The 25,260-nt window shown below is 45.3% G+C and overlaps 1 protein-coding gene across 1 annotated transcript; it reads right to left on the bottom strand.

The window, feature by feature from the left end:
- Positions 1 to 589: 589 nt before the first annotated feature.
- ACP6 (acid phosphatase 6, lysophosphatidic) lies at positions 590 to 20,947 on the bottom strand. The gene is made up of 10 exons (XM_049879903.1): positions 20,257 to 20,947; positions 12,606 to 12,743; positions 12,357 to 12,487; positions 11,954 to 12,033; positions 8,471 to 8,558; positions 7,572 to 7,704; positions 5,306 to 5,406; positions 3,079 to 3,174; positions 1,439 to 1,604; positions 590 to 789 (listed from the first exon to the last, which is right to left on the bottom strand). Exons 1-10 carry the CDS (start codon positions 20,470 to 20,472, stop codon positions 646 to 648), a joined length of 1,293 nt encoding a protein of 430 aa, XP_049735860.1. The 5' UTR covers positions 20,473 to 20,947; the 3' UTR covers positions 590 to 645.
- Positions 20,948 to 25,260: the final 4,313 nt, after the last annotated feature.

Genomic DNA, 25,260 nt, shown 5'->3' with positions numbered 1-25,260 from the left:
CCCATAACTTGATCACAGCATGACACATACTGCATTTGTAATCACCGATTTACTATCTGCCTCTCCCACTGGACTGAAACAACTTGAGGGCAGAACCTTTTCATCTTTATAATGATCACTGCTTATTAGGTTGGAGTTCCCGGGTACTGCAAACTGTTAACAAACTCGGCTGCTGCCGAAAGGTTGGAGGTTTGAGGCACTCGGATCTACTTCCTAAAAATCAGCCATTGAAAACCCTATGGAGCACAGTTATACTCTGACACACACGGGGTCACCATGAGTCAGAATCAACTCCATGGCAACTAAAACTGGAACTTAGTAGGTGCTCCATAGATGTCTGTGAAATGAAGATAGGAGAAAAGAACTGAAGTCCAAAAACAACACAATTCTACAGGGTCATGATGTCCCTAGCCCTGTGTCACATGTCAATACTTCTGATGATGAAAATCAGCCGTAAAACAGAGAAATATCCCTTTGGTCTCAACATTTCACCCCTTTTCTTTTCAGGAAGAGACCTCCTACAGGGAGGAAATACCTTTATCCTATACATTAATTCTTGCCTCCCCCACCAAACATACACAGTCCAAGGCATTGTGAACTGTCATTTTATTTTAAAAATCAACAAACCTTATTTATATAAATCAGTCACTCTGTACCCCCAAGCTCTATCGCCTGTGCCTGGGAGCAAAGTCTGTGGTATTTTTCTGGACTTAAGGCGTAAGCTGACATGGCATTCAAGAACTTGTCCAGTGGGCAGAGCCCTTCAGGGCATCCTTTTGGCACCTGCTCCTGCAGAAGAGACACAACTCAGCAGGTCCACTGAGGACCTTTTCCTTCTATTTTCAGTCTGAGAGGCTTTCTCCCAAGCAGTATCTGTATGCACACATATAACAGCCAGAAAGGCCCTACTACTCAGTCAGCTTCAGAATAAAACCACCAGGTCCTGCTTGTAAAAGGCACTCAAGAAATGTTTGTTGAATTGATGGGGAAGACACAGTCAAGTTATATCCTTGAACTGGAAGAGCCGAAGGTCTCATGTTCCCTGGAGGGGGTGCTGCATTATACCCTGGACACACCCTGATGAAGCCACCAAGACACCAAGAGTGCGGACACCACCTCCCAAAGACACCATCATCAATTTTCAAATAGGACTTATAGTCAGGATGCTGCCATCCTGGCAGAGACACTCAGGAGAAGAGAAAGAGGTTGCCCTGTAACTAGGAATCTGTAACAGAACTGGGCTAAGGCCCACATCCCAGCCCGCCATCATGTACGAAGACCTGCCTTGTCCCTGGGTCACCTCATAGGATTCAGAAAGATAATTACATCAACGGAGACTTCACTGGGCCTGAGAAGGGAGACGTGGTGCTAAACCAAGGTGGGTAGAGCTGAGGGGAGGGTGCCTAATCACCACCCGATCCTACCTCAGAGGTCTTACCTCCCCATGGTAAGAGAGCCGCACAAACCACTCCTTAGATTCCTGGTGCTGGTAGAGTTCCATGGTCAGGTCAACAGCAAACGGGGGCCATTTGTGGTCAAAGATCCCCAGGGCCATTAAGAGAGGCATGAGGGTCACATCATGAGCTGCATAGAGGTACAGCTTTCTGCAAGGAAGAAACAGTTCTCCACATTTGTTTACTTCAGGACTCTGGAGTCCAGGACACTGCCTGCCTTTGAGTAAGGCATAACATTAGCCTCAGAAACCAGGTGACATCTAGAAATCAATTGCGCCTGGCTTAAAACTCCTTTTAAGTAGGTGGCGGGGAGAACCCTATTCCCTACTCCTTGTGTTTTCATGAGGAAGAACCTCCCCATAGTAGTAACTCTCAAAAGGCTTCCACCTGTTGGCTCGCTCACTCACTCACTCATTCACTTATTTGTTCACTCACTCCTCCTTTGGTGAGTTTAGAAGAAGGAACTGTGCATGTGTAGTTTAGGCCCTACTTCTCTTCTGTCTTTGGGACCTGCCTGTTTATGAATGTTCTTCTACTCTCAGCAATGTCATGTGTTTAGTAGGGCAAGCTCTGCCCCTTGTTAGGAAAGCTTGCAGTTTTAAAATGAATTAAGTTCATTTTAAACGAGTATTAATAAACCCATTTAGCCCTCATCACATTTTCCAAATGGCTTTAATCAGTAATAAAGGTACATTTTAATCTCTATTTGACTCCCACGTCTATCTCTTGGGCAGGATCAAGAATATTATTTATTGACATCCCCCTCCCCCCCGCCCCGTACCCTAGAAGACCAGCATTAGACCTGCAGCATTCCACAGATACAAGGCCAAGGGTGGCAAGGTGGCAAAAGCATCAAGAGATGTACCGTCATCGCAGGTACCATGAAGGGCGTTCACGTGGTTTCCTATTAGAAATCCTGGCCAGAAGTCCCTGCAGGTTCCTATTTGAGCTCTCTGTCCACTACCCCTCCCGCATCCATCATGAGTCTCTGGGTGTAATCTCTCTCACTCAAGAAGGCAGCCTACAACAGTGCTTCTCCAACATTAAGGTACACACAAATCACCTTGGGGTCTTCAGCCTGGGGCCTGAGACTCTAACAAGCTCCCAGGTGATGCTGAAGCTGTGTGTTTGCAGACCACGCTTTGAGCAGCAAGTGGTCCCCAACCTGGGGTTCCAAGGCTCTATGAAGGTAGCAATGGAGGTTCGTGAACCACTTCCAACAGCTTCCGATGCCTAATAGACACCATCCCCTTATACACACTCACTGAAGGTGTTCAAGCTAAACAACCTATTAAGCAATTATCTTTGTTGTGGGCTGTTATGATATCTAATCAGTGTGAATATCATAATTAGCTACTCTGTTTGACATATGTTCAATTAGTAAAAAAAGAAAATAAATTTCATAAATGCAGGGTTCTTTTTTGCAAAATAAACATTTCAAAACATGGTAGGAGAGGTGTGGCAGAAAGAAAAGTAAAATGATTGTGAAACTCCGAGGGACCCAGGGCCTCCTAAACACCAACCCTCAGTCACTGAAAGCCTGATTTTTGTCCCCTAAGACTCAGGCTCCGTCCCTTCAGCCACCCCTGCCCCCAGCAGCACAAAGCAGAGCCATGCCAGGTACCTGATCTTGCTGGGTGGAGTGGCAGGGTCCACGGCTCTCAGCAGGTTGTTCTCCAGGACGTGGAGGAAAGGGCCTACCGCCAACTGAATACTTTCCCTGTGTCAAGTGAACAACATTGAAGCACCCAGGGGGCACTCAGCACAGGGAATATAGGCTAGTTCTGCCCTCGAGGACCTCACGGCCCAACCAGACAGAACTGAGGAAAAGACAAGGAACACACGAGGGAAAGTAGATAGGAGTGAAATGGTGCCGCCTCTCCTGTGTGGGATCACCGTGAACAAAGGCTTCCAACCACAAAGGCAACCAAGATGTAGGGCGGGTGGGAGGAGTACAGGGGTGGTAACCGGGATAAGCCACAAGGAACAAGGCCTTTAGGGACAAAAGAACAAAGCTGGGAAGGATGGCATGTCAAGACTGCCAGGAATTCCAGAAGACCCTTAGAAAAGAGATCAGAAGGAAATATTACAGCAACATCATAAGCTATGTTTTCTATGTGCCACCCCTCCTTTCGAGACTAGACCACAGAGGTTTTCTTATTTATTTATTATTTGATTCAACGAGAAGGTCTGGGGTGGTGCTCCCAGAGCTGACTTTGAGGCTCCACCACTTTCATTCTCAGGCTTGCCACCTCATGGTCACAAGGTGGCTCCTGCAACTCAAACCAATCCTTTCACTGTAGTAAACAAAGCAGAAAGACTGGGGCGGGGGTGGGGAGGCAGCTAAAAGGTCTTGTTTTTGTGCCTTTCATCTTTTATCAAAGAGGAAAAAACCTCTCCCGGAATCCCCAGAACTATCCCTAACCCAATCACCAACAACAAGGAACTGGATTGCCATCATTGGCTTAGAATAAGCTTTATTCATGGTGACTGGGTAAACTGCCACCTTTATAAATCAAGAATGTTGGAGCAATGCATGAGGAATAAGCAACCAACACCACATGGGACATTCTCTTTCCAGAAGAATGTGTGCAGGCCAAGCTGAGTTAGACTGCGTTGTGAGGCTGTAACCACTTGTCCTTGAAGAAACGACAGCTTTATGAGATCAGGGCTAATTGAAATGGAAATGAGAGTGGAACAGGTCCTGTTTTAAATGGTTTATACCAGAAGAAAGCAAACTATGGCCATGCGCCATATTTGGCCTACTTGTCTTTTTTTGTGAATAAAGTTTTATTGGAAGACAGCCATGCCTATTTGTTTACCTATGGCTGCCTTCATGCTACAAGGCAGATATGAATAGTTGTGACAGAAACTGCATGGCCTGCAAAGCCTAAAATATTTATTAAGGGGAGACAGTGGGTGACAATTTAGGTCTGGAGGAAACAGAAGAGGAAAGCTGGTAAGTCATAGGCAGTGGCACTATGCTGGGTAGCTTGGCTGGAGCCTCAGATGCCCAAGGCTAGTGCACCAGTGGACATGCTAACTGTGAGTGGGAAGAAAGCAAACAGAGGCTCTTATTCTTACTCAGCAGACCATGCAAATTCTCCAGCTGTTACTTTTTCCTCCCACTCACCTTTCCCAGGACTATTCCTCTACCTCCCATGTCCCCCCTCTGCCAAGGTACCTATTCTGAGTACAAGCTGAATGCTCTCAATCCATCTCAGAAGAGTGTCTCTCACAATTGCCTAAGAGATAAATGTTCATTCTAGTGGTCCGGAAACAAGCTTTCTACACACAGAGCCCTAACTAGCAGTAATACAGAGAAAACACGGGATTTGTAGTCAGAGGGTCTGGGTCCAAGTCCTGCCTCGGCCACTTGCAGTGGAGCCTAGGCAAGGTAACCACCACCTCTTGGTCCCAGTTTCTTCGTCTATAAAGTCAGGGATAATGACACCTACCTCACGGTGAGAACTAGAAAATGATTTGTAAATTATAACGTGATGAACAAAGTTAGCAATAATTATTTTTCCTCCAGCTTTCCACACCCCCAGATCCTTTGACACTTAAAGCAAAAGGAAAAAGTCAGTGATGGAGAAAACACAGTAGGTTGTGGCTCCTTGATCTGTGTCACAGTGAAAGGAAGCACTAGGTCAGCAGTCCCAGCTCCAGAGGTACAAGTTTTTAGGACTGAACCCATTCAGTAGGCAGCAGAATGGGGTCATTCCAGCCTCTTCACACAAAGAGACACCAATTGGCAGGTGTGAGCAGGCCCGATGAGTCCCTCTTCCCCGCACACACTGGGAGACCTGATCAACCGTGACTTCATGACAGAAGCTAAAGGAGGCCCTCACCTGTCTTCTCTTTGTAGCATGTACAAGGCTGTATCCACAGCTCTCTGCTCAATCATCTGGGCATATCTCTTCAGTGCCGGGCAGCTTGGGAGGCTGTGCACCTGAAAGGGCCACAGGTCCAGTTTGAGAAAGAAATGCTGAGCCTGGCAGCTGACCACCTCCATGCAGCCAGCAGGGTCTTCTCCTGGAGAGGGCTTTACAGCTCAAGAAGCTATGTCCCCAAGGCCCTTCTCTAGCTAGTCCTAGAGATCAGAAGGCCCAGAAAAACAAAAAAAAAACAAAACTTTCCCCTTCCTTCTGATGGTTCCCCATCCGCTCTAAAAAAAAAGATAAATAAAATACAAGGCAACATAAAGTTCTACTTGGCCTTCATTTTCCTCAAATGATTTCTAAAAAGTATGCCACAAAAACACTTTATATAAACTCTTGCTTTATTATCTTACACTTTATTGCCTTATCATTGCTTTCACAAGGGCAGAAAGGAGGATCTGAGCTATGCTTCCTTTGGGTGTCTGACTTTTGAATCTAGAAAAGCATTTGCCATTGTGTGTTCTTCAGCACTTACTAAGAAGAAAAAGATTCTGTGAGTAAATAAGCTTGGGGAAAACAGTCTTAAACCAGATTAACCAGCTTTTTTTTTTTTTTTTTTTTGCTATAGACTTCTCCCAAAAGTGACATGATAAGCAAGAATTCCAAAAATTTTAGATGACAATCCCTCCTTGCCCACTGCCCACCTCTCCCCACCCACTCATAACACACTCCCATCACGGGAACAGGGACCCTGGCGAACACGATTCAAGAAACACTGTGCTACACACCCATGTTCACTGCAGCATTATTCACAATAGCAAAAAGATGGAAACAACCTAAATATCCATCAGCAGATGAACGGATAAACAAATTATGATACATACACACAATGAAATACTATGCAATGATAAAGGATAATGATGAGTCCACAAAACATCTCACAACATGGATGAATCTGGAGGGCATTATGCTGAGTGAAATAAGTCAGTCACACAAGGACAAATATTATATGAAAGCACTATTATGAGAACTCAAGAAAAGGTTGACACACAGAAAAAAGCATTCTTTGATGGTCACGGGGTGGGGGAAGAGGAATTCACTAACTGATAGTAGATAAGAGTTAACTTCGGTGAAGGAAAGGACAACACACAATACAGGGGAAGTCAGCACAACTGGACCAAAGCAAAGAAGTTACCTACACACATCCAAATACTTTGAGGGACGGAGTAGCTGGGGCCTGGGGACCATAGTTTCAGGGGACATCTAGGTCAATTGGCATAACATAGTTTATAAAAAAAAAATTCTACATCCCACTCTGGTGAGTAGCATCTGGGGTCTTAAAAGCTTGCAAGCGGCCATCTAACACACATCTATTGGTCCCATCCCATTCAGAACCAAGGAGAATGAAGAGAACCAAAGACACAAGGAAAATACTAGTCCAAAGGACTAAAGGCCCAAATGAACCAGAGAGTCCACCAGCCTGAGACCAGAAGAACTAAATGGTGCCCGGCTACCATCAATGACCACCCTGACAGGGAACACAACAGAGAATCCTAGACAGAACAGGAGAAAAATGTAGAACAGAATTCAAAGTCACATAAAAAGACCAGACTTAATGATCTGACAGATGGGAGGAACCCCTGAAACTGTGGCCCTGGATGCTGTTAACCCAGAACTGAAACCATTCCTGAAGCCCACTTTTCAGACAAAGATTAGACAGGCCTATAAAACAAAAAATAATGCACGTAAGGAATGTGCTTCTTAGTTCAATCAAATGTACAAGACCAAATGGGCAGCTCCTGCCCAAAAGCAAGTTGAGGAGGCAGGAAGAGATAGGACATGGATGAATGGCCACAGGGAACCCCAGGGTGGACAGGGGAATATGCTGTCACATTGTGGGGATTGCAACCAACGTCAAAAAACAGTATGTGTATAAATTTTTGAATGAGAAATTAACTGGAGCTGTAAACTTTCACCTAAAGCACAATAAAAAAAAAAAAAAGGAAACACTGTGCTAGAGTTCAATGTCTGTATTCCTGAGTGAGAGTCCTCCTTGACTGCTCTCTACCCCTCAGTCCTCATGTCATTCCATCCACAAGACCTATCACAGCTACCTCAAAAACAGAAGGCGTCCAGCACTTCTCTCCACCACAGTTCTAACTCAGGAGCAGGCCCATCCAGGTGACCAGCCCAGGCTTCCCCCAGACCCTGGGCCCAGGACATACAGGCATCCCACCTGCTCAGCAGCCACATTGTCCAGGAGCATGAGGAAGTCCACCTCATCACTACTGCCAATGCCCATCCTTTCCTTCACCTTTTTCAGATCCTCTGAGATTCCTGGCTGCAAAGAGGCAGCCTGCCTCCGGCTTCTGCCAAAAAAAAAGAAGAAATTCCTTACATTGTGCAGTGCTTAAGAGTTTGCAAAGTGTACTTCATTCAACATTTGGGATCCTTACAACAACCCACTGGTGCTAGCTGGTATTACTCCCAATTTACAGATGAGTAAACTGAGGCTCCATGAGGTTAAATGACTTGTAAAATAAGGGCTAGACTCAAAACTTGAATTTTCCAAATCCCACTCTGGTATGTTTTCCGTGTCTGAAAACAGCATGCTCTTTCTTCTGTAAAACAAATGCTAATACAGTCTTAGTGTGGCCAAGAAATACCTGAAACTAAAAAGTGCAATCAGTCCAAACTGATCCTTCCTATGAGGCAGTGTGTTGGTAAGAGGAGGGAAACCGGTCTCTTCTGCTTGCACACCTGGATTTGCAGGTTGGTGACTGACACAACCATCTTTCACTTAACCTGTTTCTTCATCTGCCCTGCCTGATGGAACAGGTCTGTTAAGATAATGCTTTGCAAACAGCAAAGCCCCACCCATGGCTGTGTAAGTCATCTCCCCATCCCAGCACAGGCTTTTCCCAGGCTTTCTGGGCCTTCACCATGAGCCTGCTGATGGGAGTCAGAGATTCCTCACTTCATGGACAGTGGACATCAGACCTGCAGGTTAATTCCTCCAAACCTTTATCCACCGGCAGGGTAAGCTGGACAGGCTCTCAGTACAGGCAGAGTCCTGCCAGCAAAGCTGTTAAAAGGATGGCCCCTGCTGGTGAAGGGGAACCCAGAGGACATCACCTGGTTCTTTGCCTCAGGCTCCAGCAGTTTTGGTAGTTGGGGTATAAGACTTCAGAGCTTGCTTCATCAGTATGGATGATGATGGGGCCTGAGAGGAAGGAAGCAGAGACAAGAAGAAGCTTCAGCTTGGTTCTTCCCAGGATCCACACCCCTTCTAATTCTTCCTAGGAAGAGAGAGCTGTTCCAGAAGCCAGATGATCAAGGCTACTCCCTAAGAACAGCGAATGCCTTCAACGTGCCCTGGCCCCACCAAGCAGGAACTCTCCTACGGCCTGAGCAATGGAGAAAAAGCAAGTGGCAGCCTTGTTGTGTCTAGCATAACCTCTCCTTTTGGGCCACATGTAGATTTGATTAGGTATAGACCTGGGTCAGACTGGCACTTTCTTGCCACGTTCCAGCAGGTAGCCTGGAAAATCCCAGCCTTAGAGCACTACCAGCAGTTGGACATTCTATCGAAGAATGAGTTGTTTCTGACTTCATCAGAACTAGCTTCCTTTCTTGCTTCCCAAAGTTCAGCCCTATGGACCAATATGGTGACTTACCACATAACAAACTGAGCACTATGACCACGAAGCTGGGGAGCATCCAGATCCTCTAAGAACCCATGGCCTCACACAAACAGAAAGCAAGGGTTCTAGATAAACTCGAAGATTAGATTACAAACAATGCTTCTTACATACTTCATAGCAACTCCCTGCTGCCCAGGGCTCATAAGTACCCTTGGACCAGCCTATCAATGCCCAAAGAAGTCATTCTAACTCCTTCCCATGCTCTTCTCTGTGCCAGAGATGGCCAGGGCCTGTGGTATGTTCCCTGTAAGCTCCCTTCACCCCTTTCCACATAGTTCAAGCCTGACCTTGTCTGTTGCCAAAACAAATAGCTTCCATCCGTTGCTTGCTAGAGTTCACGGAGGTCTGTCCAGAGAGTGCTTAGAACAAGAGCTATTACTCCCAAAGAAATTACTGATAGTCAAAACCCCAGGACTTTAAAAGTAGCCTATGATAACTTCACTAACCCATAGCCATCCAGTCGATTCCAACTCATAGCAACCTTATAGGACAAAGTAGAACTGCCCCATTGGGTTTCCAAGGAGCGCCTGGTGGATTTGAACTGCTGACCTTTTGGGTAGCATAACTTCACAAGAACATCAGCATCTGAGCACACTTTATTGGTCTGGACAGAAGAAAAAAAACACATCGGAAGTCATAAGACCTGCAGTTTAGTCTTGAATTCACAACTAACTGGCCTTGGGAAGTTACTTCCCTTTTCTGGGGCTCAGGTTAAAAAACCAAAACCAAGCCCATTGCCACTGAGTCGATTCCAACTCATAGCGACCCTATAGGATGGAGTAGAACTGCCCCATAGGGTTTCCAAGGAGCAGCTGGTAGATTTGAACTGCTGACCTTTTGGTTAGCAGCCAACCTCTTAACCACACAGTTTGCTCATCTATAAATTGAAGGGGTTAGACTATATAAGTGATTTTCAGTTGTTATATAAAGTAATGCAAGAAAAGGTGTTGATGGCTGCATGATGTGGTGGGGGGGGGAGGCGGATGGAGACAAAGCAGAGTCTATTTGCATGCCCCATCCCCTCTTTTTCTATAGCTCCCGAGACCCCTCTGAAGAATCTTGAGACCCTTTGAAGAAACCAAATGATCAGAGTTCCTCTCCAGACATGTATGTCCTCTGTGAGGCAGTAGATCACAGAGACGAAGAATACGGATGCTGAAACCTAACTGCCAGAGTGTGAAACCCAGTTCCACCATTTTCCAGTTTTTATGACCCTGGGAAAATCATTTAGCCTCTCTGTGCCTTGGTTCTCTTATCTGTAAAGCAGGGATAATGACACCTATCTCTCACAGGGTCACAGCAAGAATTAAACACTTTAAAATATGGAAAGCTCTTAGAAAAATGCCTGGTGCATTGCTAGCCCTTTAAGTGTCAGAATAACAATAAATATGATTTAAATATCTAATATAACACATGGTAACTGGCATCTGGTTGGAGTCTGATATTGGATCCACAGTTTATGATAAACATGGCACATAGCAGGCACTCAAATAGCTGTTGAATGAATGAATGACCAAGTGGGGCAGACGAGCAGCCCCCAGCTTCCCCCACAATTTTTGTTCTCCGTAGCTTACACATAACCTTTTGCAGTTTCTCCAGGATTTTCACTCCTGAAGCAACACCCCAAGTTTGCATCACTTTCATTAATAGGGGCACCTTCTGGGGTTCCTTGGTCTATTCAAGTTCCTTGATACCGGGCAAAGCTTGAAAGTTATTATGACAGAAGTCAAACTGGTGTGCAGGGAGCTGCTACCCAGGCAGCCACACAAGAGGCTGGTTATGATTCCAGTTCCATCCCTGCTGGAAACCTCGGGCAACCTCAGTCTGAGATCTGCCTGTAGGTCGGGTTGCCACCAAGAACCATCCTTCCTGGTCCAGTCACAATTTTGGTGTTTCTGAGGACATTTGCCCTTTTGAATCTGAGCAAGTGAAGCACTTTCAGGTCAGGCATTGTGGATTACTCCTTAGCTCAGGGGCTCCCAAAGAGTCAGGGGCAGCCAGCCAGTTTGCTTTATGTAACCCAGACAGACGCTGCCAGCTACAACCAGAATTAGCAGCAGCACCCAACCCAGGCAGGGATAAGGCCTGCTTCCTCTGGCCTGTAGGTCCTATTATTTTACATATTTTTTTTAAAGCCTGATGGAAATCTTTTATCTATTCGAGATACTGCTGAAAAAGCTAAACAAAAAACAGGAACCTTAGCCTCAGGGTACCATTTTAGTATTTTAATATTGGTGAGGTCATACTGATCTGAAACTCAGACCAGCAGTTAAAGGTGAATTTGAATCAGTTACAAATGACAAAATGCAGCTTTATGTGATAGTCAAAAGCTTTCAATACATGGGATATATGAGGGAAAATAATAGCTGTGGTTCTTGGTGGTGAAAGATTGGGAACCACTAACTGCAATCATTCACTGGCTGAGTATATCAAACTCAAACTCGAAAGACTTTCTCAACTAGGAAAGACTGAACAGAATACAGTCCACACCATCTAGATCACGCTGTGGATCAGCACCAAGACCAGAGCAGTAACAGCAGATATGGTTCTCAGCTAAGCATCCCTCCTGGCCTCCCTCCTTCTCAGCAGTGTTCACCTAAGCAAAAAGCCCCCTATGTTGTTCACGAGACCTGGCAAGAGCTGCTCTGATGCAGCTCATGTAAAAGCTTGAGAGGAGAAGTCTGGAGTCAGAGGCATATGAGAGCAGCTGCAACACTGATGCTGATGTGGAGGTCAGGCTAGCAAGGGCAGCCTAAAGCCAGACAGGAAAGGGCCCATTAAGTAGGTGCACCAAGATAGCCACGTGTACAGGCAAGAGACCAAGGGAATAGGTACCGATAGAGAGAAGGCCTTTGGAAGTAAGAAGAATAAGCTCCTCAGGGGCAAGGAGCAAGTTTGGACCCCAAACTCGAACCTTCTTTCTGACGTTGGAAAAGCCCAGCCAGCAAACACCGGGTAGACTCCAGATTCCGATATATGTTAGTGGATCGGACACTGGAAAAAACCAAAAAGGTAGAGACATTATAAAAGGAACATTTAATTATATACATTCTACCTTATCCCTCAGAGCAGGTGGGAAGCTTTCAAGACTATATAAGGTTTCTCTCTGTGGGATGGATGCCCCAAGGGAATTCCTGAGGGCCAATGAGTAAGAACTCCAGTGACCATCTGTTACATAGGGTAACTGCATTGTGACAATCCCAAGTTGTCCTCCAAACTACTTTGGGTGAGAGTGGGAACCATCTGGGGGTTAGGACAGGTTCTGTCATGCTCAAGGCCTTAAACTGGGTGCAGAATCCCTTTCTCAAGTGACTCACAAGACCTCCAGTGGGTTGAAGGTTGGTGAAAGAAAGGGGATGTCCTCCACATAGTTCTTCCTCAGCCTCTCTCCCAGGGCAAACATCTGCTGCATGCCCACCTTGGTCAGCTGCCCAGCAAACACGCCCCCCTGGGGTGGGGGAGAAAAAGAGGTAAGAACAAAACACCTGACAGCCTGATGAACCCAGCCCTGAGGAAACCATTGAAGCTTTGCAGCAGGTTTCCTAGGGAAGGAAGGCATTACTCACCTTCAGTGGGGTCTCATGGTATCGAGAGTCGAAAGGAGAACACGGTTTCGGGCCTCCAGCCAGATTGGTGACTGTGTAATCAAACTGGGTTTGGGGAGGGACCTCTAATAGCTGGGGGTTCCACTCTACCTGTTGTGACTACAAAAAAAACAACACATTGTTAAAAATGATCCTTGAAACTTATAGCACTAACTTTCAGTAGCACTCAGAATACATAGTTGGAATCACCCCATGTAAGGTGTGGAATCACCTTGCAGAAAACCATTTGTCATTTGTTCTAGGTTTGTTAAAGCCAGACCACACCGGAGGCTAATGAGTGGGTGAGCTTACCAAGCCAAGATGGACCACTTGGTGGCCCAACATTGGCTGGCCTAAGGAGGCATGATGTAATCTAACATGACCATATGGTGAGGCCAGAACGTGGAGGCTCAGTGGCCTTCCTGGTTGGTGAGAACATTTGCTCTAGGGAAGGTAGAGCATCCCTTGGGACATGGAAGCTTTGCGTTAGCAACCCTCCCAGACCTCGTCCTATGCATCTCCTCATTTGTATCCTTTTTGGCTGTAACAAATCTGTAGTCATAAGTACAGTATACTCTCCATGAGATTCTGTGAGTTGTTCCAGTAAATTATGGAACCCAAAGGGGTAGTGGGAGCCAGCAGGGCAGAAGGCTGGGGTGTCATGTGGACTTCTGAGTTTGTGGCTGGCATCCTGAAGGGGTAATGGGAAATGAGTCCTAAATCTGTGGCCAGCAAGGCAGAAGGTTGGGGTGTCATGTGGATTCCTCAAACTTATAGTTGGTGTCTGCCTAGTTGGCAGTCTGAAGAATGATATCCTTTTAACGTGTGAGCTCTGACCCAGCTCCAGGTGGCTAGGGTTGGAGAGAGTGCTGTATGGGTGGCTGGTAACAAGGATGGAGAAGTGGGAAGCTGAGGACTAGATCAATCCCCACATTTGGGGAATTGGATTCATGCTGATCCTTACCACACAGCTGGCGACTCTGGTGTGACTTGTCCCTTACTTAGCACACTGCATCACTAGATCTGCAAACTTCCCGAGGGAAAGAAGGAAAGAAACTTTAACTCTAGCTCCAACTAAAAGAGAAGACCATGATTTATTATTCCAGGTGTCCTTACCCTAAGTCCTATTATTGTTACACTAGTACTCACTGTTTAAGCTGCTCTGGCACTAAGTCTCACATTAAGGTAAAGGGAAAAAGCGGCCAGGAGGCCTGGTACTCAAATATTTGATAGATGGATGGATGAATGTAATATGACCCTGGCGATCACATATTGGTAAGAAGAATTTCTAGCATGCAGTCTTCTATGCCCCACCTTGAGAATTCTACTTAATGTCCCTTGTAATTACCACATATTTCCCTTCCTTTCAACTACTTTTCAAACCAATAGCTGCCATCTAACAATCCTTCGCTTCTTTACTATCTTCCTTTACTCCTTGCAACCTGGTGCCTGCTCCAACTGCACTATAATGGTTTTCAAAACATCACAAATGGCTTCAGGTCTCATACCTTCAACTGCCTATAACGCTCTTAACACTCACTGAGTCAGATGTGATGACTTTAGTTTTAAAAACAAAAGTCTTTTTTCTAAACCCACACAGCAGTCCTCTTCACAACCTATTCTATCTCAACACCAGCACAATTCTCCTAGGCTCCAAACTCAAAACCTGACTCTTCCTGTTGCTACACCATCTCAGCACCAAGCCCTATTGATCACTGCTTAGAAAAAAAGCCACTCCCAATGGTCCTTTATCTTATTGTCAGAGCGTAAGACCTCACTACCTTCCAACAAAAGCCTTTGACAGACTCCCTCTCTTTTACTCCCACAACCCATCCATACATAACCACCTGATTAATCTTGCTCAGCACTGTTCATCATACGAATAGCTATCTCTTAATCTTTCACAGGTAACCAACTGGCTTTCAAGGGCTTCCACTTTGGTCCAGCCTCTGTCCCCAGCTGAACTGCCACAACACCTCTCTCCTCATCTCCCCAGAAAAGACCTTGTTCATTGCTTTCTTGCATCTTCTTTCCTTTTGGTTCCCTTACTTGGAGGGCCTCTTGTTCCCATTTGTCCATCCAACTTCTCTTCAGTGTTCAATGGTATTTCAAGTCTTTCTTCCCCATCACTGACTACTTCAATGATCGTCTTCTTATCTGAATTCCTACAGTACTTAAAGTCAAAAGAACAATATTTAACTCAACATCTTACTAACCTTTTTTGTTTTAAAACATGTGAAAACCTACTATGTCACAAATCATTGCATTTCTCTTCCTCCATACCAAGAAAGTGCCACTGGGAGTCACAGGTTCTCTTCGCACAAAGGAAGCCCTCCATTCTTCCAAAAGGCACTGTCTCGGTCCCACCTGCACCCAGTCTCTAACACCTGAGGCTCCTCCCCAGTGGCACTGCACCAACTGATATCAGAAGACTGGGTGTCCCGAGCAGACACTTTCTTCCTACTACCTTTTAATCATTGTTCCTTCTTTCACAGTTCAGATCCTTTAAGTCCCCTACATATAACTCTTCAAGGGCTCATAGCTGCTCACCTCTTATCTGCCCTGTACACTTAATTTTCAGCCACACAACTTTGTTTCCTATAGCACCATTCTCACACCTGCCGACCCTTGAACATATTGCTTCTGTCTGGAATTTTCCTGCCCTTTCTTCTGGAAAGACTTCTATCCATTCCACGAGAGTCAGCTTAATTGCTCTGGGACACCCAGACTACGCCACGGTCCCTGCTCTGTGCTCTCATAGCAGCCTCGGTGGCTTTCTTCTGTAGCTTTTACCAAGCTGGATTAGAAGAGCTCCTTTACTGGTCCATCTTGCCTGGCACTTCCTGAGAACAGAGACTGGATCATCTATTGACCTGGGTATTCTGGACACTCAAGAAATGGCCTGGCACACAGTAGGTACAATTAATAGCTCCAACAATTTTTCAGATCCTGTAGAAGATACCAAGATTGAGATAACAGGACCATGCTTTTCCTGGGTGTTCAGATTAGTGTAAAAAAAAAAAGCAAGCTATGAATGTAAATGATAGCAGTATTATGGCAGAAACTGCTATGTGTTGAAAGCCACAGGAGTTCAAAAGCAAGAGAAACCTTCTCTTCTGGCTGGGGATTCAGGAAGTTTCATGAAAGGTATGCCATTTGAAATGGATAGAATCTAGACCAGCAAAGATCCAGACTTGAGAATGGGACAGAGGTAAGAAGGAAGGGTGGTGTTCAGAATTCCAAGAATAGCTTGAGAGTTTGAGCAAAGGAAAGATGGAGAAGACTGCATATAGGAAAGAAGTTGTTTGGTTTGCCTCAACCTGAGAGTGGTTTTCAAACTTTCTAGTTAGCAAATACTAAGTACAGCTTAATTTTCGATTTGTATATATAAGGCAAAAACTGGAGCTTTTCTAGTTGAAGTAGAAATAGGAATCTGGAGCCCCAACCACTCAGCTTCCCCCTATCCCAGAGGCTCCAGAATATAGTCTGAAAAGCCACCAGCACAGATCCCAATTGGAATGGGAAGACTAGATGCAGGAAGGCCAGTGTAAAGATGCCTGCACTAGTCTAGATGAGAGCCTAGAGCCTAAGGCCTCATCTAAGACAGAAGAAATAGAAGGGGTTGATGCCAGACATTTGAGTTGGACTTGGCAAGTACGTAGATAAAAAGCTTTTAGGGGGGAGGGGGTTGTGTTGATAGCTAAATAAGGAAGAATAAAGAAAAAAAGTAAATTGTGCGTGCCTAAGGTAATAAGGGTAATGGAAGTATTCCTTGATCAAAGCTAAGACCAAGACAGAACAGTTGGAAAGTTGAGTTTAAGGTAACTGTGCTTAAGTTCGAGGTACCTCCTTGGTGCTGCCAGTGCCCCCAGCACATTCCCATTACTGAAATCTGCTTTGGCTTTCTCTTTCACCACAACGTAACTCCTTTAGGGCCAAGGCTGAATGACCCATCCTTACAAGTCCCATGCCTAGCACAGGGCCTAACAAACAGGTCCACAGGGCCAAGAGGTCTGTGCATCTTCACTAAGAAATCTCTTGCTATGCACATTCACGAATACAAGGTCTTTGGTGCTGCCCAGGAGATGACTCCTGCAAGTTCAAGTCAGTCTAGAGTACAATTTTTCAGACTTTCAAGAATGGATATTATCGGTTTCAGGCATGGTATCCACCCCACATAGACACTCTCATTCTTATTCCTGCTCTTCAGCTCCCAAATCAGTGGCAAAGACTAACTTTGTAACTTTACTTATTTACTTATATCCCACCTTCAAGAAATAGCTTATAGTGGATCATTGCAATATCTAAAATACAGTAAGGTAAAAAACTCAAAGTAGGCAAAAAAGGCAAAAACAAACAAACAAGGATAGGGACAAAAAATGGATGCAGAATGAAGTCATCCAAAAAAAATACCCCATCAAGATTCATGTATTTATTATAAGTAGGCCACAAATTCAGCACTAAGATTTCTGCCTTTTATGTAAAAGGAGAAACTTGATCAGCTACCCAATATCCTAAAGATAAAAGCAAGCCAGCTGTTGAGGAGAAGCACACCATTTCTAATGCTAACAGACAAATTTCTCTCAAGGGGCCTCATAAAGGAGATAATGTAATATAATGAACATCTTAAAAAAAAATTTTTTTTTTCAGTAGTCACAGCAATGAGTTCCATGGGACTGTTTCTCATAGTTCCCTCAACACAGAATGATAGCATCTCACTGAAGTGTATTTCAGTGACGGCAATTCTAGACTGAGATCAATATGCTATAGTCCATGTAAAAGTGGGTTTTCCCCTTTTACATAAAAGTAAACAAAAACTTTCTAGGTACAGATTTTAGAATAAAGCAATGGCTTTCAGCCTAGGTTACATATTAGATCACTGATACAACTGTTAAAAGTTACCAATGCCTAAACCCCATCCTGGACTGATCATATCTGAGTCTGCTGGGGTGGGAACTCAACTTTTTTAAAGCTATTCAGTCCAGGTAATTCTAAAGCTTCACCAGAGAAGCTTATACAAAGTCTCAATGCTCAGGCCACTCCCCAGCCAATTAAATCAGAATCTCTGGGAATGGGAGCCAGGCATCAATATTTTTCAAAGCTCCCTGGTTGAGTTCAATGTCCTGCCAAAGTTAACAACCACTGATCCAGAGAATGGAGAGACTGACTGGCATATTCTTCAAGCAATGCTCCTTGAATACTGCTTCTCTCAGCTGAGCTTTGGATAGGTATCAAGCAGCAATGACACTGAGATTATGCTTCCCAGTTCATCTATATCGTCAAATAAATATGGACCCTAATGCCTTAATCAATGGCGGCGCTGGGGTAGGCAGAAAACTGAGGAACCTGCCTGAGTTGGGAGCCATCTTGCCACCATCTGGAGAGAAACTGAGGGAAATCTTGAAAGCAGGGTCAAATTTATCTTTTGAGAGTGTACTTGCATCTACGCTAATGATCAGAAAAAAAAAAAGGCCAATCAAGTTCCGGGGTTTTATTTCCAATGCACAGATACAATACCTTTAGCAAGAAAACATTTTCAGAGAAGTTAGGCCAACAGTCATCCAAGCCTTAAGAAAACAACTCAATAAAACATTTAATTTTAAAACAATGCTTCTTTCTGAAGATTTGTGAGCTAACTGAATGAAATGATTTGTCATATTTACTTATCTATAAACCAGTCAGAAGTCAGGAAAATATCTCCCAAAGGCAATATTAGTTTTAGAATTGTTGCCAAGTAGTCCCCCCTGACTATAATAGCTGAGCCAGAAAGATTAGCCAATCCCAATTACAACCTCTATCAAACTGAATCTTGAAAAGAAAACCTAAAAGAGAATATCCAGAAACAAGTTACAGGAAACTGATGACATTTGCTCAGAGCCTAAATTGAGTGTTGGTTCCATCTCTGGCTTTTATCCAAAAGCTTTTATATGAGATAACCAAAGATGCTTAGAGTGTCTGCCTAAAGTCTGAGAATGTCAGCGGGCAGGAGAGGTGATGGGCTTCTAGTTACAAAGCAAGACTGAAACCTCAGATACTCAGGCAGCAGATGAATGAAGCTGTATTCTACCCAAGCTAGAGCTGCTGCTTCCAACATAATGGCAGAGGGTACTACCACACAGCCACTGGCTCAGGAGGAGGAAGCCCTAGAAGAACCTAAATCTTCTTCCAGGCCCTTTATGGAGTACATGTACTGTGATACTAGGTCCAGGCCTAGACATTCAGACTTTTATTCTCCGCTACCACTGATAACTTTGTCTCTAACATGAGTCTCCTTTTCCTAGATATTATTTTCTAGTTCTTCTGTAACAACAGTAAATGGAGAAGAGCAGGGGTATTGGGTGGGTACACAAGAGATGGGCTATCTGTGTACAAAAGCATAAAAAAAAACTGAGTGACCTAATATAAAAGGCAAAGTAAGTGACTGAAAAAAGATCAAAGCAAGGCATACAAAGAAAAAAAAAGAAGGAAAGAAAAAAATTCAGATACCAAACAGAAAGTGGTGCAGCCATGGAAAGACAAGCTAGAAACCAGACACGAGAATTTAGTGCCTGCCACAATTTATTTATGTGGGAAGTGCTTTAGAGATCTGATTTCATGTGTGGCCAGCTTCATAAACTAGCTTTTCAGTTGTACAACGTCCAATGAGAAGACACAACCCTGAAGGTTTCTAAACGCAACTATGATCATGAAGAACATGCCTAACAGGTTTGAATACCCTGCTAACCGTGTTCCAACACCAACCTAGAGGACCAAAAGCACTCCACAGGTGTGATGTCTGGGGACCTGGGGATTTCAGGTTACCTGTTCCTGTCAGAAATGATTCAGCGGCAATGAGTTTGGTTTGGTTCCTCTTTACCAGGAAGCCAGTTCTTCAGTCGCAGGGCAACCTGCTATGAAAGGTCACTGGCCTTCGCTGGCTCTCCCCAAGAATCGCATCAGGGGAATCATTAAGAAAATGAATTATCTGTGCTTTCATCATAATTATCCTGACCAAACCGGGTAGATTTTTTTTGCCTATCTCAAATCATTTCCACCATAGGCTTGAAACCTCCAATCAAAAAGGACAGCACCAAGATGCCTCACTTCTTGCCAAAAAGCCTTCCAGAGATCTCAAATGGTCTCCAGCAAGTCCCACCTCTGAAAAATCTCCTGTAAAATCTCTTCCCAAAGGCAATGACGTCTTAGCAGATGACCTTAGATCCACTGTGATCCCAGTTAGGGTGATTCCTGTCACAAAGGTCCCTTTGACAAACAATCTTCAAAACTATACTCGTTTAAGGTCACACACAAGAAGTGCACTACACTCTTGTATTTAAGTTCACTCAGAAACTTGTTAAACCCACCGCCGTCAAGTCGATTCCGACTCATAGCGACCCTATAGGACAGAGTAGAACTGCTCCATAGAGTTTCCAAGGAGCGCCTGGCGGATTTGAAGCCGACCTGTCGGAAACTTGTTAGGTAGGCGGAATCTCAAGCCCTGCCGCACACCTACCGAATCATAATTTGCATTTTAACAAGATCTCCAGGCTGATTTCTGATTTCGAGGGTGTGTGTTCGGTCAGAGCGCCGGGTCCGCCACGGAGTAGTCACACGGTCCTCGCCCCACCTGCCCCGGCCCGGGTCGACCTCTCACCTGCTCCTGCGGGAGCGGCTGGAGAGGGCTCCGAGCCCCGTGCCGAAACACGACCTGCACCATTTTCAGCTCTAGCAGGTTGCGGTCGACGGGATGCCGGCGGTGGGCCTCCTGTGGCTCCGCCAGGGCCACCCTCCGCTGGTGAAGGCAGTATGTCAGCGAGGTCAGGACGCCCACCGGGGCCCACACCCGCATGCGGAAGACACCGCGGATCATAGCGGTAACCCCGAGGCTGCGCTCCGCTGCGAGCCTCCAGGGGTGACCACAAGCCCTCCGCGGGTGTCGGGGCTCAGCTGCCTCCCTCAAGTTCGCAGAGACAGGCGGGAGCGCACATCCAGCCCCCCAACAAGCGGGGATCGCTGCGACTCTTGGCCCTGAGGGGGACCCCTGAGCGGGAGCGTGAGAAACGAAGAGGTGGGAGCAGCGAAGATCTTTGGGCAGGAACCCTGGGGGGTTTAACCGGGGTCGGGATCGGTCGCTTCTGCTGCAGACTGGGCCCGGGGGAAGTCAGCTCCTCCAGGGAACCTTCAACTTGAATTCCAAGTTTGGCCTCCAGCTCTTGAAGGATGGGTGTCCAGCCCTTAGCTCCTCGGTAGCGCCGATGCTCCACTATCACAGACGACTTGGACTCCACTCTTTTATATCCAAGTTCCCTCCCACTTACTCAGCCACTCAGTGACCTGTCCCAAGAGGGCCCGCGCAGAGGAGTGCGGGAAAACGAGTCCCGCTGTGGCGCCTCGTACGGCGCTCCGAGTTGTGAGAACTACAATTCCCACAAGGCCGTGCGCGACGGGGGCCCTCAAGGAGCGGGATTTCCCCGCCCCGGGCAGGGAGCCTGGTCCCTCAGGCCCAGCCCACTGAAGTCTCCCGGAGTCTCCAGGCCTGGGTGGCCAGTGCATGTGCCTGAGCCGGGCTTGGACTGTAGTGGTTCTCTGGAACCAGCGATTTGTTATGCCCGGATGGGGAGGAACGGAAAGACAGGGATTGAATGAGTGGTGGAGGGGAGTATTTTGACTCTAGCGAGTGTAGAAGACTTTCTTGAAGTTTTGAAACGGGGATTGCTAAGGGCCTACTGAGCGATTACCATTTGCGAAGCATGGCCCTCGGTGTTTTTTATTTAATATTCATTTACTATCTCCCTTCTTTGTCTAAGAAGCCCAGGTGGCGCAGTGGTTAAGAGTTTGGCTGCTAACCAGAAGGTCGGCAGTTCGAATCCACAGCCGCTCTTTGGAAACTATGGGGCAGTTCTACTCTGTCCTACAGGGTCCCCATAGGTCCCTATGAGTTGGAATCCATTTGACGGCAACGTGTTTGTTTTCTTTTTTCTATGCCTAAAAAATTTCCCAGACTTAAATTGTCCCAGTCATGTAGAGCTATTAAGATCATTGATGTGTTTACTTAGACCCAGAATACTTCTTGTGGAAAAATCCAGGCCTTGCCTTCGCATGTCCCAGTGACCCTCTAAGCATCTTTATTACTTGGAAGAATGCCAATCTTACTCTCTGCCAGTCTGCTTCTCTGGAGTGTACAGCTACCCCCCAAGCCTCTGTTCCAGATCCCTGCAACAGGCAACAGGACATAATCTAAACTGTATCTATCCCAAAGCAAAGACTAAATTAAGTGTGGGGGAGGGGGAGGGACCCGGGGGAGGAGGGTGATATCTGTGGAAAAGAGCCTGAATGTATACTATCTAACAATTTTTTAAATCATTTTAAATTCGATCCTTGGGGAAAAACAACTGGACCAGATATGAAGGTAACATACTTATGGAGCATAGCTCCTGATGTGAATCTAAACTCTGTTTCCCAGGCTAGAAGCTTCTGAATTCCCCCAGGTGGGAGGAGGTTAGCTTTGAGGCACTGCATGCTCTCATAGTTTTCCGCCTGGCCCAGCCCATGGATTTACCTTTTGGAGTCTTACTGTGTGTCCTGATGTAATTAAAAATTGAGAGCTGTTTTATCAGAGTCGCAGCAAGGCATCAAGAGCACCAGGCAACACTGCTCCAAAAAACCATCGAGTAGATTCTGACTTATAGTGACCCCATAGGAGAGAGTAGAACTGCCCATAGGGTTTCCAAGGAGCAGCTGGTAGATTCAAACTGCTGACTTTCTGGTTAGCAGCCAGGCTGTTAACTACTGCACCACCAGGGCTCCAACACTGCTTGGGAACCTACATATCCAAATGTAACCCCAAAGGTTAACCCAATCAAACCCACTGCCATGGAGTCAATTCTAACCCGTAGGGACCCTATAGGACAGAGTGGAACTGCTCTACAGGGTTTCCAAGGCTGTAAATCTTACAAAAGCTGACTGCCACATCTTTCTCCTGAAGAGAAGCTGGTGGGTTCAAACCGCGGACCTTTTGGTAAGCGGCCGAGCCCTTTAACCACTGCGCCACAGGGCTCCCCCCAAAGGTTGGGAAGAGCTATTCCCAACAGTTCAGCAAGAACATGGTGCAGCTTAGTGTAGGAAACCAAACATACCAAAACCAAGCCCGTTACAATTGAGTCAATTCCTACTCATGTCGACCTCACGTGTTACAGAATAGAACTCGGCTCCATAGGGTTTCCTTGGCTGTAATCTTCCCGGAAGCAGAGGGCCAGGCCTTTATTCTGCAGCACTGCTGGATGAGTTTGAACCACTGACCATTGGGTTAGCAGTGTGGAAGGGTCCTGATGATCCCGCACGTTCAGCAGCTTCAGTAGTCCTGATTGTTTAGCACATCTCAGCAGCAATGTAAAGTTGGCTTCTGGGTGCGAAACCTTCTGCAATAATTGACAGGGCAACTCTAGTCCACACCCTGCACTCTGGCAGCGTTGGCACCACCTTTGGACTGTACCAGCAGTAACTGCAGCTTTTTCTGCCTAGGTGCACACGTGTGTGTGGGAGGGGGTAAAGGGGAAGAGGCGTGGAATGTCTCAGTAGCAGCAGCTCTCTGCAGGAAGCCAGAGTATGTGAGGCTGCAAAATGACAGATTCCATGTGGTAGTTGAAAGCACTGCTTGTGAACATATGTGAGTCAATCCTTGGGGAGTCTTACAAATATTTTCTGTGTACCGTTTGGTAGTGATGGTGGTGGTGAGCTGGAGTTTGAAAGAGAGGCTAGAAGTCCTTGAAATTGTGCTCTGGGAACAGACCCAGGGAAAAAAAAACTGACTGCCTGTTATCATGAACCTGGTTTTACCATCAGGCAGGGATGGCTTGGGAAACAAGTCCTTCTCCCATCAATATGTCTTTAGAAGGTTCCATTTAATATTATGCAAAAATGTGGTTTTAATCACAAGATTAGATAAGAAACAACCAGATTCACTGTTTTATCTCCTGGAATGAGCACAGTGCTTCATAAATATTTATTTATGGTAAGTACTCCGTAAATACTTATTGAATGAAATTGCAGGATATATTGTAGGAATGTTGTTGAAGACATTGCCCGTTACATCACTAATTGCTCTCTATATAAATCTCCTGAGAAACTTGTTTTAGAGCAAAGTGTTAGTATTAGAATAAGCCTTATTAAGAAATACGAAGACCACCTTTCCTTCCCTTTTGCATTAGCTACCAGGAAGCAAATATTTAGCAATAGCAACTATTTAGACCCTAACTGTTAAGCACTCAGCTGCTAACCTTTCATTTGGCAGTTCAAACCCACCTTGTGGCTCACAGGGAAAAAGACATGGTGATCTGATCCCATAAAGATTAGAGCCTAGAAAACCCTGTGGGCAGTTCTGCTTTGTCTCATAGGTTTGCTATGAGTCGAAATTGACTTGATGGCACCCAACAACAACAATGGTCAATAAAAAGGTCCCTGAGTGGAGCAAACAGTTTTGCTTGACTAGATCAAACTGTTGGTAGTTCGAATCCACCCAGCAGCACTGTGGAAAAAAGGCCTGGTGATCTGCTTCTGTAAGATTACCGCCATTGAAAATCCTATGAGTGTAGTTCAACTCTGACACACACGGGTTAGCCATGAGTTGGAATTGGCTCAACGGCAACAAGTTTAGCCAGTATAACTGTGCTCTTTTCCTCCTGAGTATCGCTTTGGATTGGAAGGGAGCAAAACTGGAGAAGGGACAGTTAGTAGGATGTTGCAACAATAAAGGTGTAAAACCTTTAGGAGGTAGAGTCAACAATAGAGACTGAGGGGGAGGAACGAATCAAGATGACTCCTAAATTTCTGGCTTAGGCAACTTGCAGATAATGCCATTCACTTGGGGAAGAGGTTAAGCAGAAGTTAGCAAGTAATTGTAGTTATACAGGTTAAGAGGTACCTATGAGACATTTAAGAACATGCTCATTTCTCAAGCTGAAAGAGCCAAAGGAAAAATTTAAACCTCTAGTTGCAACACTGAAAGATTCTATGGGCAAAAAATCAAAAGAAGATGGAAGGAATACACAGAGTCACTCCACCAAAATGAATTGGTCGATGTTCAACCAATTCAGGAGGTACCACATGATCAGAAACTGATGGTATTGAAGGAAGAGGTCCAAGATGCACTGAAAGCATTATCAAAGAACAAGGCTCCAGGAATTGACAAAATACCAATTGAGATGTTTCAACAAGTAGATGCAGCCCTGAAAGTACTCATTTGTCTATGCTAAGAAATTTGGAAGACAGCTACCTGGCCAACCCACTGGAAGAGATCCATATTTGTACCCATTCCAAAGAAAGGAGGTTCTACAGAATGTGTAAATTATTGAACAATATCACTAATATCACATGCGAGTAAAATTATGCTGAAGATAATTTAAAAATAGTTGCAGCAGTACATGGACAGGGAACTGCCAGAAATTCCAGCCAGATTCAGAAGAGGACGTGGAACAAGAGATATCAGTGCTGATGTCAGGTGACTCTTGGCTGAAAATGGAGAATTCCAGAAAGATATTTACTTGTGTTTTATTGATTATGCAAAGGCATTCGACTGACTAGCTCATAACAAATTATTGATAACACTTTGAAGAATAGGAATTTCAGAACACTTAATTGTGCTCATGAAGAACCTGTACTT

Source organism: Elephas maximus, chromosome 3 (assembly GCF_024166365.1).
Source record: "Elephas maximus indicus isolate mEleMax1 chromosome 3, mEleMax1 primary haplotype, whole genome shotgun sequence".
Lineage (NCBI taxonomy): Eukaryota > Metazoa > Chordata > Mammalia > Proboscidea > Elephantidae > Elephas > Elephas maximus.
This window is presented reverse-complemented; position numbering and strand designations above follow the sequence as displayed.